The 13,996-nt window shown below is 40.5% G+C and overlaps 1 protein-coding gene across 16 annotated transcripts in view; it reads right to left on the bottom strand.

Moving 5' to 3' along the window:
• The window catches only part of LOC127693473 (T-cell-specific guanine nucleotide triphosphate-binding protein 2-like), a 444,108-nt gene that overhangs the window by 245,021 nt on the left and 185,091 nt on the right, over positions 1-13,996 (bottom strand). For 2 of the 16 annotated variants that reach the window (XM_052194365.1, XM_052194364.1), the window contains one exon: positions 10,655-12,289. The exons of 12 other annotated variants lie outside the window; for them this stretch is intronic. In XM_052194365.1, coding sequence (XP_052050325.1) covers positions 11,247-12,289 — 1,043 coding nt within the window. In that variant the 3' untranslated portion in view covers positions 10,655-11,246. Of the gene's footprint in view, positions 1-10,654; positions 12,606-13,996 lie in introns of those variants that run through there. 2 more of the 16 variants (XM_052194359.1, XM_052194370.1) reach the window with 1 other exon arrangement.

Below are 13,996 nucleotides of genomic sequence, written 5' to 3'. Positions count from 1 at the left end.
TACAGCCTGGGAGGTAGTGGCACACTCCTTTAATCCCAGCACTTGGGAGGCAGAGGCAGGTGGATTTCTGAGTTCGAGGCCAGCCTGGTTTACAAAGTGAGTTCCAGGACAGCCAGAGCTACACAGAGGAAACCCTGTCTGGAAAACAAACCAAAAAAACAAAAAAATGGGGTACAGAGCTAAACAAAGAATTTTTACCTGAGGAATATCGAATGACTGAAAGGCACCTAAAGAAATGTTCAACATCCTTACTTATCAGGGAAATGCAAATCAAAACAACCCTGAGATTTCACCTCACCTCAGTCAGAATGGCTAAGATCAAAAACTCAGGAGAAATCAGGAGCTGGTGAGGATGTGGAGAAAGAAAACTCCTCCACTGCTCTTGGGGTTGCAAGCTGGTACTACCACTCTGGAAATCAGTCTGGCGGTTCCTCAGAAAACTGGGCAGGATACTACCGGAAGCCCCTGCTATACTGAAAGGATGAAAAATACAGCCTAACTCTCTAATGACCCCAAGAAGTCAGAAGTTTAGAAATGTGATCGCACTCCAAAGGAGCCCTAATTCTAGCCTCCTAGAAGCCCTAAATACTTCAAATTCCAGACCCTGCTCTTTGTCAGAAACTAGGTGAAAGGTCACATTCTTTGAGCCCATTCCCTGAATGGAAGTAGGTGAAAGGGTGTAAGACAGGCTCTTGAGTACATGATCCTGGCCCTGAAAGGTAACTGGAAATGAGCTAACTAAACTGCTTATCTAGCCTCTGTAAACTGCTTGCACCCTCATCCCCACCCAGGAGCCCGCACAACTGGACTATAGGATACTAATTGGTCCACGGAGCACAGGCTTGGATAATTTAAACAGACTGGCCTAGGATCCATGGAATGGTGAAGATCAATTGGCTTGCACTGCACAGGGCTCTTGACGCTAAGGTATGATTGGTTTGCGATGCGTGGGCTTTGTTGTAAACCTATAAAAGCTGTTCTGACTCTGCACTCGGGGTCCACAGTCCTCTACCCCTGCGTGGCATATGACTGTGAACCCCAGTGTGCCTGGAATAAAAATCCTCTTGTTTTCATCAAGACCGTTACTCGTGAGTGATTTAGGTGTCACCTTCCGAGGCCTGGAGGGGCCCTTGTTTTTAGGGTCTTTCAATATCACTCCTGGGCATATATACACAGAGGATTACCCAGCATGTAATAAGGATACATACTACACTATGTTCATAGCAGCCCTATTTATAATAGCCAGAAGGTGGAAAGAACCCAGATGTCCCTCAATGGGGGAATGGATATAGAAAATGTGGTATATTTACACAATGGAATACTATTCAGCCATTAAAAACAATGAAATCATGAAATTTGTAGACAAATGGATGGAATTGGAGAATATCATCCTAAGTGAGGTAACCCAGCCACGAAAGAACTTACTCATGGTATGCACTCACTGATAAGTAGATACTAGCCAAGAAGCTTGGAATACCCAAGACACAATTCACATAGCAAATGATGCCCAAGAAGAAGGAAGGAGAGGCCCCTGGTCCTGGAAAGGCTCAGTGCATCAGTGTAGGGGAATACCAGGGCAGGGAAGGGGGAAGGGGTGGATTGGGGAACAGGAGGAGGGAAGAGGGCTTATGAGAGTTTTGGGGAGTGGGGATCCAGGAAAGGGGAAATTATTTGAAATGTAAACAAAGAATATATGGAATAAAAAATTAACCTCTGATGTATTCATAGATGAGGAAATCAAAGTACTGACATTCATCAAAGACTGTGAAATGATGCTATAATGGAAACAAAATGATGCTGATTTGATTATACAACACAATTGTATAATTGTATTGGTATGATATACTTTCCATAGAATATTGACAAAATAATCAAAATAGTTAAAGATGTTTAAAGATATGGAAGTTGTCACTAAGCAAACTTGATAATTATATGTTGTATAATTGGTGGTTAGTGTTAATTGTCAACTTGACAGAATTTAGCAACACCCCGGGTAAGGGTCTTTGGGCAATCCTGTCAGGGATTTTCTTGTTGTATTTAATGATGTTGTAGGAAAAGATATCTTCACTTTGGGTCACACTATTCTCTCATCACAGGAGGGTTTGACTATATCAGATGACCTTTTATCCTGTGAATGATGCCAATCAATTGAAAATCAATTGAAAATCTTACAGAGAAGAAAACCAGATATTCCTCAAGGAAGAGAAGAGAGAATTTTGCTCGAGGTTACTTGGGCTTAGGTTTCAATATTGACTGCTCCCAGGACTGTCAGCCTGTCCTGAAGATATGTTTGCCAGATACAAAGCAAACTGAAGTGAGCCAGTTGAAGAGAGAGGTGAGTTGGGTGGAAACAAAAGGAAAAGAAGCATTGAAGGGCTGGGTGGAGATGAGCACGGTTAGGCTTAGCCGCAGATTGTTTATTTTTTTAGAGGGTATTGTAAATACGAGTGTTTCTAAAATTTTATGTTTAGTGTGTTTGTTAGAGCCATATAAAAGGTCTTTTAAAGTTAGCTTTGTATTCTTTTAGTTTTTGAATCTCTCATAATCTCTATCTCCCAGAATTCTATTCTTCTAACCAGAAATTTCACCTTTACTTCCTACCTTTTGGTTATATGCCAACAGCATTTGATTGACAACTGATGCTTCCATATATTGTACAATAGATTCTCTCCACATTTCTTCCTTTTAGTCCAATAAAAGACTCTCTTAAAATATAAACCATGTACAATAATAACAATTATGAGAACTATCATGTAAGATTTATATTCCTTATGTACAGTCCATATGTATTTGGCAACCTAGGAGAAAGTATTCTATCATCTATTCTATCTTGGGGATCTCAGAGACCTGTATCTAAATCACTTTCTATTATACATGCATTACAAACATAAAACATCTTCTAAGACCTAAAACATTTTCTTAAATCCTAAACAACTTAAGTTTAGTTGTGAGAGTAGGACTATCTAGTCTTCAATCCCATCAGAGACTTGAAAAGAATTAAAAAATTATTTGAGTATACAGGAAGTCCAGGCAAAGAGTGTACAAAAGTACAGGAAAGAGAGAAAGATGGCTGTGTGGACAATGCCCCCAAAATTCTCTGTGTTGTTGGAGAATCAATTTTAGCCTTATGACCCAGAATATCTGGCACATACTTTTGTGAATCAGGAAATATGAAGGATTTCTTACTCTGTCCTGGTAAAATTTGGCAGTAGACTTCCCTTTGTCTAGTTTGTCCAGATTGCCCAGTTTGGGTAGAATATTATCAGCAGTTGAAGAAAGGGAAGATTTCTGCCTAGTGGCCAGCTTGGCACTTTTGAAGAAAACTCTATAAAGATAGTCTTCGATGAAATAATGTTCTTTGAAGTAGAATGGGGAAGTTGACAGAAACTGAAATGTCTCATTGTCAAAAAAGCTTTTTCTTAATAAAATATCTTTAAATTGAATACTCTGTATGTTTCTGAGGTTTTTGAAGACTACTGAGTTACCTCAGGAACCTTAAGAAGGTTAGAGGCTGTGTTGCATTCCTCAGACCACAAGGGGGAGGGAGAGGAAGACCTAAGGGTGGGGACACATTCCAAAGCACTGATTATTGGCCACCTACCTCATCCTCAAACAACCAATTAGTTTGAATATAACACTATTCTGCCAATCACATTGTGCAGCGGCCCTGAGCAAGGTATAAAATCCTGCACAGCACAAGACGTGGGGCCACTCAGAGTGACCCTAGCAATGCTAGTATTTTTAATAAAGTACCTCATGTGTTTTGCAGGGATTCCATCTCCATGTGGTTCACTCAGGGGTTCCCGGTAAAGTAAGACTGTTCTGTTTTAACACTACCTGTTTATAGCATATCTGAGTTGTTTGTTTCTAAGTATTTGCCATCTATTCAACCTAGGAAGCATTATTTCTGTACTAAACCAGACTAGTATCTGCAGTATTAAATATTATTTAATAGGTCTGTGCCCCAGAGCTGACCCTGTGCCACAGCTCTCCATACACAAATCCTGCCAGTAGAGAGCTGGTCTCCTGGGAATGCTGACACACCTGTGAGCACAGGTAAGACCACCAGTTCTACTCAAATTCCTGCCACAAGAGGGACCCACCCAGAACCATCAGGACACATGAACTGAGGTGGTGGGAACCAGCCCTGCAGAGGTGTTTCTTTCTTCTTGCTACTTCTTGAGGCAGTGGAGGGGGAAGAGCATCTGCAGGGGTAAGACTTTGTCTCATGAAATTCTGGGATAAGACTTTGTCTTAAGGAAAATTTAGGGTTGCTGAATAATAAAAAGGTTTACTTATCTAAGTCTAAGTTACTATGCTATTGTAGCATAAAATTACAAAGTTTCTGTAGAGCAAAGGACACCATCAAAAGGACAAATTGGCAACCAACAAATTGGGACAAGATCTTCATCAACCCTGCATCAGATAGAGGGCTAATATCCAATATATACAAGGAACTCAAGAAGTTAGACCCCAGAAAGACAAATAACCCTATTAAAAATGGGGTACAGAGGTAAACAAAGAATTTTCACCTGAAGAACTTCAGATGGCTGAGAAGCATCTTAAAAAATGATCAACTTCATTGGTCATTAGGGAAATGCAAATCAAAACAATCCTGAGATTTCACCTTACACCAGTCAGAATGGCTAAGATTAAAAACTCAGGAGACAGCAGGTGTTGGTGAGGATGTGGAGAAAGAGGAATTGACCTGCCTTCTGTGTTCCCCTGAAGCCATATTGACTGTAGTCTCAGGCACTTAGCACCTCATCCAAAAACATCAGGAGATTAAGTAAAGGATTAGTTGCTAGAGCCTTTTCCCTATTGTCCAGATGCCTCTTGCTTGTCAGTCCAGGGAGAAGTTAGAAGTAATAAACTTCTATTGATCCCGGAGAAGAGTATAACTCTTGCAGAAATAAAAACTTTTACATGAGTGAATATAGAGCAAAAGACCAAGCACTGGTGCAGAAAGAACTCACTCATTCTGGATGAAAAATGGACTCCAATATTTATTACAATGAGAAAGAAAAAGCTTCCACCCTTTTAATGCTAAGTGAATTAAATCCATGTTGTTAGGAAAAAGGTTTTGTTTCTCTTAGTAAGACTAAGCCTATCTTGTCCTTACCATGGGGCCAGTCCTGTCCCATGATGAGGAGAAGCCTGCCTGCTCCTTCTGCTCTCTGCAACATCTTTTTTCCTCTTTCCCTCTCCATCCTGCACATTGTTCTCTTAGTTATTTTATGCTACCTATAGTTTCTAAGTTATTTCACTCTGTATTCTCTTAATCTTGTTCTCTTCTGACTAAAACCTTCTCCTCAGCTAAGTTCTCCTCTCAGCTCTGTTTCTCTCATCTGAATACTCCTGGTCCCTCCTCTCTTTGTCCTCAGCCCTTAAACATCTTTTCAGAATACATGCTCACATGTTACAAAGTTTATCACAAGTTCATATAAAATACCAAGTCATTAATTGAAATAGAAGTTTACAATAAAGAATGTTTGCATGGATATCCATTAGGAGTAATTATCTAGCTAGACGGCTATGATTTGCCTTCTCTACAGGTTCATAGAAAGTTTAAAATGATAACAAAGTTATAAGTGAAGTTTTGTATAGATAAACACAGTCAATATTTTATCTTCTGTCCTAACACCTATAACAAATCACAGTTCTCTTTTTTATGACCTTTAGTTAATTGCTTTACAACCTCTTGGAATGTGCTCTGAGTAGGAGAAAGTCTGGTTGCCATCTAAGAGCAATTAACTGGTGACACTTGGGAGAGTGGTAGAGTTCTCATTGCAGTTTTCACTAGCAGAAAAGGACCAATAGAAGTTCAACTATTAAAGAGCTTAATAATCACAGATATAATTTTAGGAATTCTTATAGAATCATCAGTAAAACTTAAGTCATTATTTGTCTACATAGCCGCACTATAAGAAAGTACATCTTCGTGGATCTGCAGAGATGTACTCCAAAGAGTTGTGCTATTACTTACTGATTATTATATATATTTAATAACAACAGGAAGCATATTAATAGCAGGAATCTTTCCTAAAATTCATCCCACACAACCTTGCTGAATGAGGGCTCAGCTGTCACATATTATATAATGATCAGAAGCAGGCCATTTCAGGATGATCACCTGCTAGTATATTAGCTTGTCTCATTATGGCTCCTGACACTGAGGAGCAGCCTCAGACAGGATCCTTCCAGTTTCCATCTGTACCCCGGAGCTGACCCTGTGCTACAGCCCTCCATACCTAAATCCCATGAGGAGAAAATGGGTCTCCTAGGAGTATTGACACACAGGCTTGGAGGAGGGACAAGACACAGAGACAGCAAGACCAACTAACACCAGAGATAACCAGATATCAAGAGGTAAGGGCAAGAACACAAGCAACAGAAACCTAGGCTACTTGGTATCATCAGAACCCAGTTCTCCTTCAAGACTCTGAAGAAGGAAATGGAAGAAGTCCTCAAAAAATGGAAAAACCTCCCATGCTCATGGATCGGCAGGATTAATATAGTTAAAATGGCCATTTGGCCAAAAGCAAAGTACAGATTCAACGCAATACCCATCAAAATTCCAACTCAAGTCTTCATAGAGTTAGAAAGAGCAATTCTCAAATTCATCTGGAATAACAAAAAACCCAGGATAGCTAAAACTATTCTCAACAACAAAAGAAATTCTGGGGGAATCAGTATGCCTGACTTCAAGCAATACTACCGAGCAATAGTGTTAAAAACTGCATGGTATTGGTACAGTGACAGGCAGGTGGATCAATGGAACAGGATTGAAGATCCAGAAATGAACCCACACACCTATGGCCACTTGATCCTTGACAAAGGGGCTGAAAACATCCAATGGAAAAAAGATAGCCTTTTCAACAAATGGTGCTGTTTCATCTGGAGGTCAGCATGCAGAAGAATGGGAATTGATCCATTCTTATCTCCATGTACTAAACTTCACTCCAAGTGGATCCAGGACCTCCATGTAAAACCAGACACACTGAAACTAATAGAAAAGAAACTGGGGAAGACCCTTGAGGACATGGTCACAGGGGAAAAGTTCCTGAACAGATCACCAATAGCTTATGCTCTAAGATCAAGAATTGACAAATGGGCAGTACTTGTCTTAGAGTTTCTATCTCTGTGTCTTTGTTTCTACATTTGAGATCAAAGGCCTGGATTTCTTTATGCCTCCACATATTTTTGTTTTTTTTTTTAACTTATGCATCAGAAATTTTATTTCAGCCTTTTAAAATTTATTCTTTACTCTTTCTATTTTTTTTCAGTCCAGATTACATCTTCTCAGCCCACAATTCTGGGTTAGAGGTTTTGATTGTGGGATGAGAACCCCATCCCTCCACTTGATGCCCTGTGTTTCTAGTGGAGGTAGACTCAACAAGTTCCCTCTCTCCACTGTAGGACATTTCATCTAAGGTCCCTCCCTTTTAGTCCTGAGAGTTGCTTAGTTCCCAGGTCTCTGGCACCTTCTAGAAGGTCCCCCCACCTCCTACCTCCTGAAGTTGCCTATTTGGATTCTTTCTGCTGGCCCTCAGGGCTTCAGTCCTGTTCTCTCTCCTCTGAATACCTGATCATGTTCCCCTCTTCTCCTCCCTGTCCCCTTCCCCACCCAGATCCCTCCCTCCCAATACTTAATCAATTTCTGCTTCTCCCTTCTAGCCCTAAATTAATAGAATTTTCCTGTATTCTGCCCTTCTAAGGAGGTTAATATCTTTTTAAAACAGTAATATAAATTTGAAAAGATGACATTATGATTCTGGTAATTTCATAGCCAACTACTTTTGTGTTTTTGCTCAGTTGAGTTTTTAACAATTTTTTCTTAGATATATTCTTTATTTACATTTCAAATGTTGTCTCCTTCCTGGCCCCCCTGCCCGGAAAAATCCTATAATCCCTCCCTCTCCCCCTGTTCCCCAATCAACCCACTCCAGCTTCCTTGTCCTGGTATTCCCCTACAATGCTGCACTGAATCTTCCCAGGACCAAGGGCCTCTCCTCCTTTGATGTCCAACAAAGCCATCCTCTGCTGCCTATGCATCTGGAGCCATGGGTCCCTCCATGTGTACTCTTTGCTTGATGGTTTTGTCCCTGGGAGCTCTGGGAAGGGGGTACTGGGTGGCTCATCTTGTTGTTCCTCCTGTGGCGCTCCAAACCCCTTCAGATCCTTGGGTCCTTTCTTTAGGTTCTCCATTGTGGACCCTGTGCTCAGTTCAATGGCTGGCTGAGAGTGTCCCCATCTGTATTTGTTATGCACTAGCAGAGCCTCTTGGGTGACAGCTATATCAGGCTCCTGTCAGCAAGCACTTGTGGGCATCCACAATAGTGTCTAGGATTTGTAACTAAATGGGATGGATCCCTAGGTGGGCAGTCTCTGGATGGTCTTATAGCCAACAAGTTTTATTGGCTAAGCTTAGTAGAAGTTTGGCTTGAAACAGTCCCATAGCAGTTTCTATGTAGAGGGATTAGGAATGTATGGTGCCTGATTTGTTTAGTCTTCTTGATTCTTTTTCATTATTGGCAGCCAAAATATTCAGTTTTGATTTTTATCAATTTGAAAGGAATCCAGAGTTTTTCCAGCGGAAACAAATACAAAGCCTTTCCACAGTCTGTAACAACACATTTCCTTCCCTCCATCTGTCCCTGAAGTGGGGATATCCTATTCTCTCTCCTTCTCCTAGAATTCCATCCTTTTTATTAGAGCTCTCATTTATTGCTTCCTGACTTTTGCTCATAAGCCAACAGCACTTTATTGACAGGTGATGTTCCATGCATTGCACAAGAGACTCCTCTATAGCAGGAGATGTCAGATGACATCTAGTACAAATGCTCCAGTTTAACCAATGGAAGCCCATAGAGATGAAAAAAAAATACCCAACAACAAAAGCCTTGCCATTTCTTAGAGAAGAGAGAATTCTTGGTGTTTGGACAGAATCTGCAATACCAACTCTCCAAAATATTGTGAGGCTGCAAGTCTGCCCAGCAGATACTGTGTTTTCCAAGTCTCACAACTGAGTGGGCAAATGAAAGATGGAAGCAGGGGGAGAAATAAAGACAGAAGAAGGGAGAAGAATGAGGAGGAAGAAGAGCAAAAGCCTGAGGAATAGAAAGAGAGGAAAGAGGAAGAGAAAGAAGGAAGTTGAGGGAGAGAGACATTAAGCGCTTATGTTAGGCGCCCCTTGTCCAGCAGGAGGGATGATTTTAAGATGTTTTTGAGCCTTTACCATACCACAAGAAATGATAATTTAATAAAAGCTTGTGTTGCCTACAACCCAGATTTCAAACTCATCCTTTTGACTGGTGAAAGTTTTGGAATAAAATGTCTGTGTCAGGACAGAACTCCAGGTGTGTTTACTGATCCGTGCATTACACAGCTCTCCCTGGAAGTAGGATAGACAATGGTCATCATCCCATCTGCTCTGTGCTTATCATGTCTATGTAGATACCACCTCATGTAGAGATGTATGCTGGGAGGCAGTCCCCTCTACTTCCTAAACCTCAAAAGAAAGTCAAGAGAGGATTGTAGCAACAAGCCCTTCTGCATGGTGTCAAAGCATCATCTGTCAGCAAAGAGCTGAATGCCCACAGAAAGGCAGGAGAAAATAGGTGGGACAACTCAGGGATATATATGTATATGTGTATGTGTATGTGTATGTGCATGTGCATGTGCATATATATATATATATGTATATATGTATATATATACATATATATATATATATATATATATATATCTGGGAAACAATCAGGCTGAAGAGATTCACTACAAAATTGTGGAGGAAATTGAATGCATGAAACTGAGAATAGGCAACCAGACTTGTCTCAGACATAGAATAGTTTAAACAGGTTATAAGTTAGTTGTGGAACACACTTAACTAAGGGAGAGGCATTAATATATAAATAAATGAACCTCTGTGTCATTATTCTGGAACTGAGGCAGATACAGAAAAGCACAAATGGTTACACAGTGTGCTATTTTCTTCATCTCAGGAGAGTGTTGCACAGCTTGGGAAATCTCCTTGGGACAAATGATCCCAGTTTAATTAGGCAAAGTTATTATAAGTCACAGGTATACAACCATATATTTTCATAATGACACTTTAATGGAAGAGAGTTCTCTTTTTTAAATATGCCACATTTTTTTTTATTTTCTACATTCTTTGTTTACATTCCAAACGCTTTCCCCTTTCCCAGTTCCCCCCTCCCCATATGTCCCATAAGCCTTCTCTACACTCATTCTCCAATTACCTCCCTCCTTTTTCTCTGTCCTGTTACTCCCCTACAATGCTGGATCAGGCCTTTCCAGGATCAGGGCCCTCTCCTTATTTCTTCATGGGAGTCATTTGATATGCTACTTGTGTCTTGGGTATTCATAGCTTCTGGGCTAATTAATATCCACTTATCAGTGATTGCATTCCATGCATATTCTTTTGTGATTGGGTTACCTCACTTAGGATGATATTTTCCAGTTCCCACTATTTGCGTACAAATTTCATGAATTCATTGTTTTTAATTGCTGAGTAGTATTCCATTGTGTAAATATACCACATTTTCTGTATCCATTCCTCCACTGAGGGACATCTGGGTTCTTTCCAGCTTCTGGCTATTATAAATAGGGCTGCTATGAACATAGGGGAGCAAGTGTCCTTATTGCATGCCAGGGAATCCTCTGGGTATATGCCCAGGAGTGGTATAGCAGGGTCCTCTGGTAGTGTCATGTTCAGTTTTCTGAGGAACTGCCAGACTGATTTCCAAAGTGGTTGCACCATCTTGCAATCCCACCAGCAGTGGAGGAGTGTTCCTCTTTCTCCACATCCTCACCAACACCTGCTGTCTCCTGAGTTTTTAACCTTAGCCATTCTGACTGGTGTGAGGTGAAATCTTAGGGTTGTTTTGAGTTGCATTTCCCTAATGACTAATGTTGTTGAGCATAGGGTTATTTGGTTCCCTGGGGTCTAACTTCTTGAGTTCTTTGTATATATTTGATATTAGCCCTCTGTCAGACGTAGGGTTGGTGAAGATCTTTTCCCAGTTTGTTGGTTGCTGTTTTGTCCTTTTGACAGTGTCCTTTGCCTTGCAGAAACTTTGTAATTTTATGAGGTCTCATTTGTCAGTTCTTGATCTTAAATTATAAGCTATTGGTGTTCTGTATTGCTGTAGTGATATTCTATCTGTGAAAGAGAAGAATCCTCTGATATTTTCCAGAAAATGTTTGCTGCTTAAAAGCAGGCTTTAAGTCAGTGCCTGTAACCAATGCAAAGTCAGTGCCTCATAGCTTTCTTCCTGTTCCCCAGTATACAGGGAGATCAGCCTGGACAACCTTTGCTTCTGTGATAAAATCTCTTCCATATTAAGGAGAGACTTGGCATCACTTGCCACAGTATCAATGAAGAGACTTTTCCAATAGTAAGTCTTTTTAAAGTAAAGGCCTGAGGCAAGTGGTCCCCCAGTAACACAGGAAATATGTTCAATATACTTTAACACTTTTTCTTTGAAGGACATGTCTTTATTCTTTGTTAACAAATGGAAACACTTAAGGTGTGCTTTGATTTCATTCACAGGCACATTGAAAACTTTGGCAATATTTTCCAGTGAGGCTTCATCCAGTCCAAAGTATGACCTGTAGAGATTCAAGGTTTTCTCTAACTTTTGTATTTCATCTCCGATGAAGCCCACAAGTGGAATGGTGGCCAAAACTCCTGCCTTCAGGGCCTCCAGCCAGATCTTCTGTCTGAGGAAATCCCTCTTGCGGTCAATGGCAGTCTCAGTAACACTGTGCAAGGACATCATGAAGATGTGGCGTTTGTGGGCTGGGAGCTCACTGAGTAGGGTGGTCTCCAGCTTTGGGAAGTCAAAGTCAGACACATCTAAGTTAGAGACTAGGAAGACTGGAGGCTGACTGGAGAGAGCCTTCTGAAGATGCCCTGAACAGTCTTCTCTAATTTTCTTTAAGACACTGTCTCTATTGAAAGTCCTAGGTTTACTCCTCTGCTCATTACTGACATCTTGATCTATCTTGGTACGGACAAAGTAGAACTTGGTGTTCATCTTTTCAATGGCTTTGGCCAGATGTATTTCAATTTCTTTGAAGCGTGTGGCAGAGATGATAATGAAGAAGTCATACTCATCAAACTTCATTTCCATTAGGTAGTTTTGTGGTGGGAAGTTAGTGGTTCCAATGCCAGGCAGGTCCCATATTGTCACATTGGGAAGCTTTGCGTGTGGATATGGAGTTCTCTTCATGGTTGTCTCTACCACCCCAGTGGGGGCTGCACCTTCTTCTTCATCCCTCACTCCCCTCAGGGCATTGATAAAGCTAGATTTCCCTGTCCCTGTTTCTCCAGTCACAGCAATGTTCAGTGGTGCTTTGTCAATGTTTCTCAGAGCATGAGTAATTGTAGACAATGCCCCCTGAAGGTTCTTATCCTTCAGATGGGATTCAATTGAGGTGATGGTTTCCTCAGAGACGATTTTGCCTTCCTTCTTGAAATTCTTAAAAAATTTTTCAAAGCTGAATGCAAAAAGTTGATCCGTTAAAGGAGAGGGTGTGCTAGAGGAAGTCTCCCATATGTCTGTGTGCAGTTGAGGATGCTGAATAAAGAAAAAAAGAAAGACACTGTAATTATCAGTACAGCAGGGCAAGGCCTAGGAGTTTGTTCTTATGGTAAAGAGGGACCTCAGCTGCTGATACCATTATTAGCAGAACACCTTCCTTTCTGCTCCTGGTTGCTGGTTCGATCTCTGCTCTGCATGTCACATGCCCTCATTCAGCCCTTTTCTTCTACTGTGGTCTTCCTCTTCCTTTGTTTTCCCATTCATGGTCTACTTGTTCCATGTTTTACCTGCATCAATGTTTACTTCTTATTTTGAGTTGCCTTTGCATTCCATTTACTCCTATTAATACCCATAGGTTTTAAAACCCTTAACAATATAGATCAGCATATTAAAAACCTTATATCTTATGGAAAAGCTCCCTTTCTCCTTTGAGTGCTTAGGCCCCATGATCTCTGTTCCCTTACCACAGCCATTCCAGTTTCTCTTGTGTAGTCTGTGAATAAAGCGATAAGCAGCATACCTTCTTCTCAGCACCTCATAGTGCCTTCTCCACAACTGACCATATAATTGGTCACGAAACAGGCCTCGACAGATTCAAGAAGGTGAAGCTAATCCCATGCTTCTTATAAGATCACTGTGGAGTAAGGCTGCTCTTCAATAGCAACAGAAAGCCCACATAAACATGGAAGCTGAACAATACCCCACTCAATGAAAACTTGGTCAAGGAAGAAATAAAGAGTGAAATTAAAGACTGTTTGGAATTTGATGAAAATTATATTAGCCACAATATACCCAAACTTATGGGGCACAATGAAAGCATTGATAAGTGGAAAACTCTGCTTTCAGTGCCTCCACAAAGAAACTGGAGAGAACATACACTAGCAGGTTAACTGGACACCTGAATACTCTAGAACAAAAAGAAGCAAATATAGCCAAGAGGAGTAGATGGCAGGAAATAATCAAGGGCTGAAATCAACCAAGTAGAAACAAAAAGAACTATACAAAGAATAAACAAAACCAGGAGCCGATTCTTGGGAAAATTGACAAGATAGACAATCTCATAGCCAGACTACCCAGAGGGCAAAGAGACAGTATCCAAATTAACAAACTCAGAAATGAAAAGGGAGGTATAGCAGAAACTGAGGAAACTCAATAAAATCATCAGATACTACTACAAAAGCCTATACTCAAAAAAAAAAAACCCTGGAAAATATGAATGAAATGCACAATTTTCTAGACAGAAGTCAGGTGCCAAATTTAATTAGATAACTTTTAGGATTAGATAAACCATCAAAACAGTCCCATAACCCCAAAAGAAATAGCAGCAGTCATAAGATATCTCCCAATCAAAAAAAAAAAAAATAAAAAAAAATAAAGCCAAGCACCAGATGGTTTTAGTGCAGAATTCTATTAGACCTTCAAAGAAG

The sequence above is a fragment of the Apodemus sylvaticus genome, chromosome 10 (genome assembly GCF_947179515.1).
Source record: "Apodemus sylvaticus chromosome 10, mApoSyl1.1, whole genome shotgun sequence".
NCBI classification, from domain to species: domain Eukaryota; kingdom Metazoa; phylum Chordata; class Mammalia; order Rodentia; family Muridae; genus Apodemus; species Apodemus sylvaticus.
The sequence above is the reverse complement of the archived record's forward strand: the minus strand, read 5'-3'. Positions and strand labels throughout refer to the sequence as shown.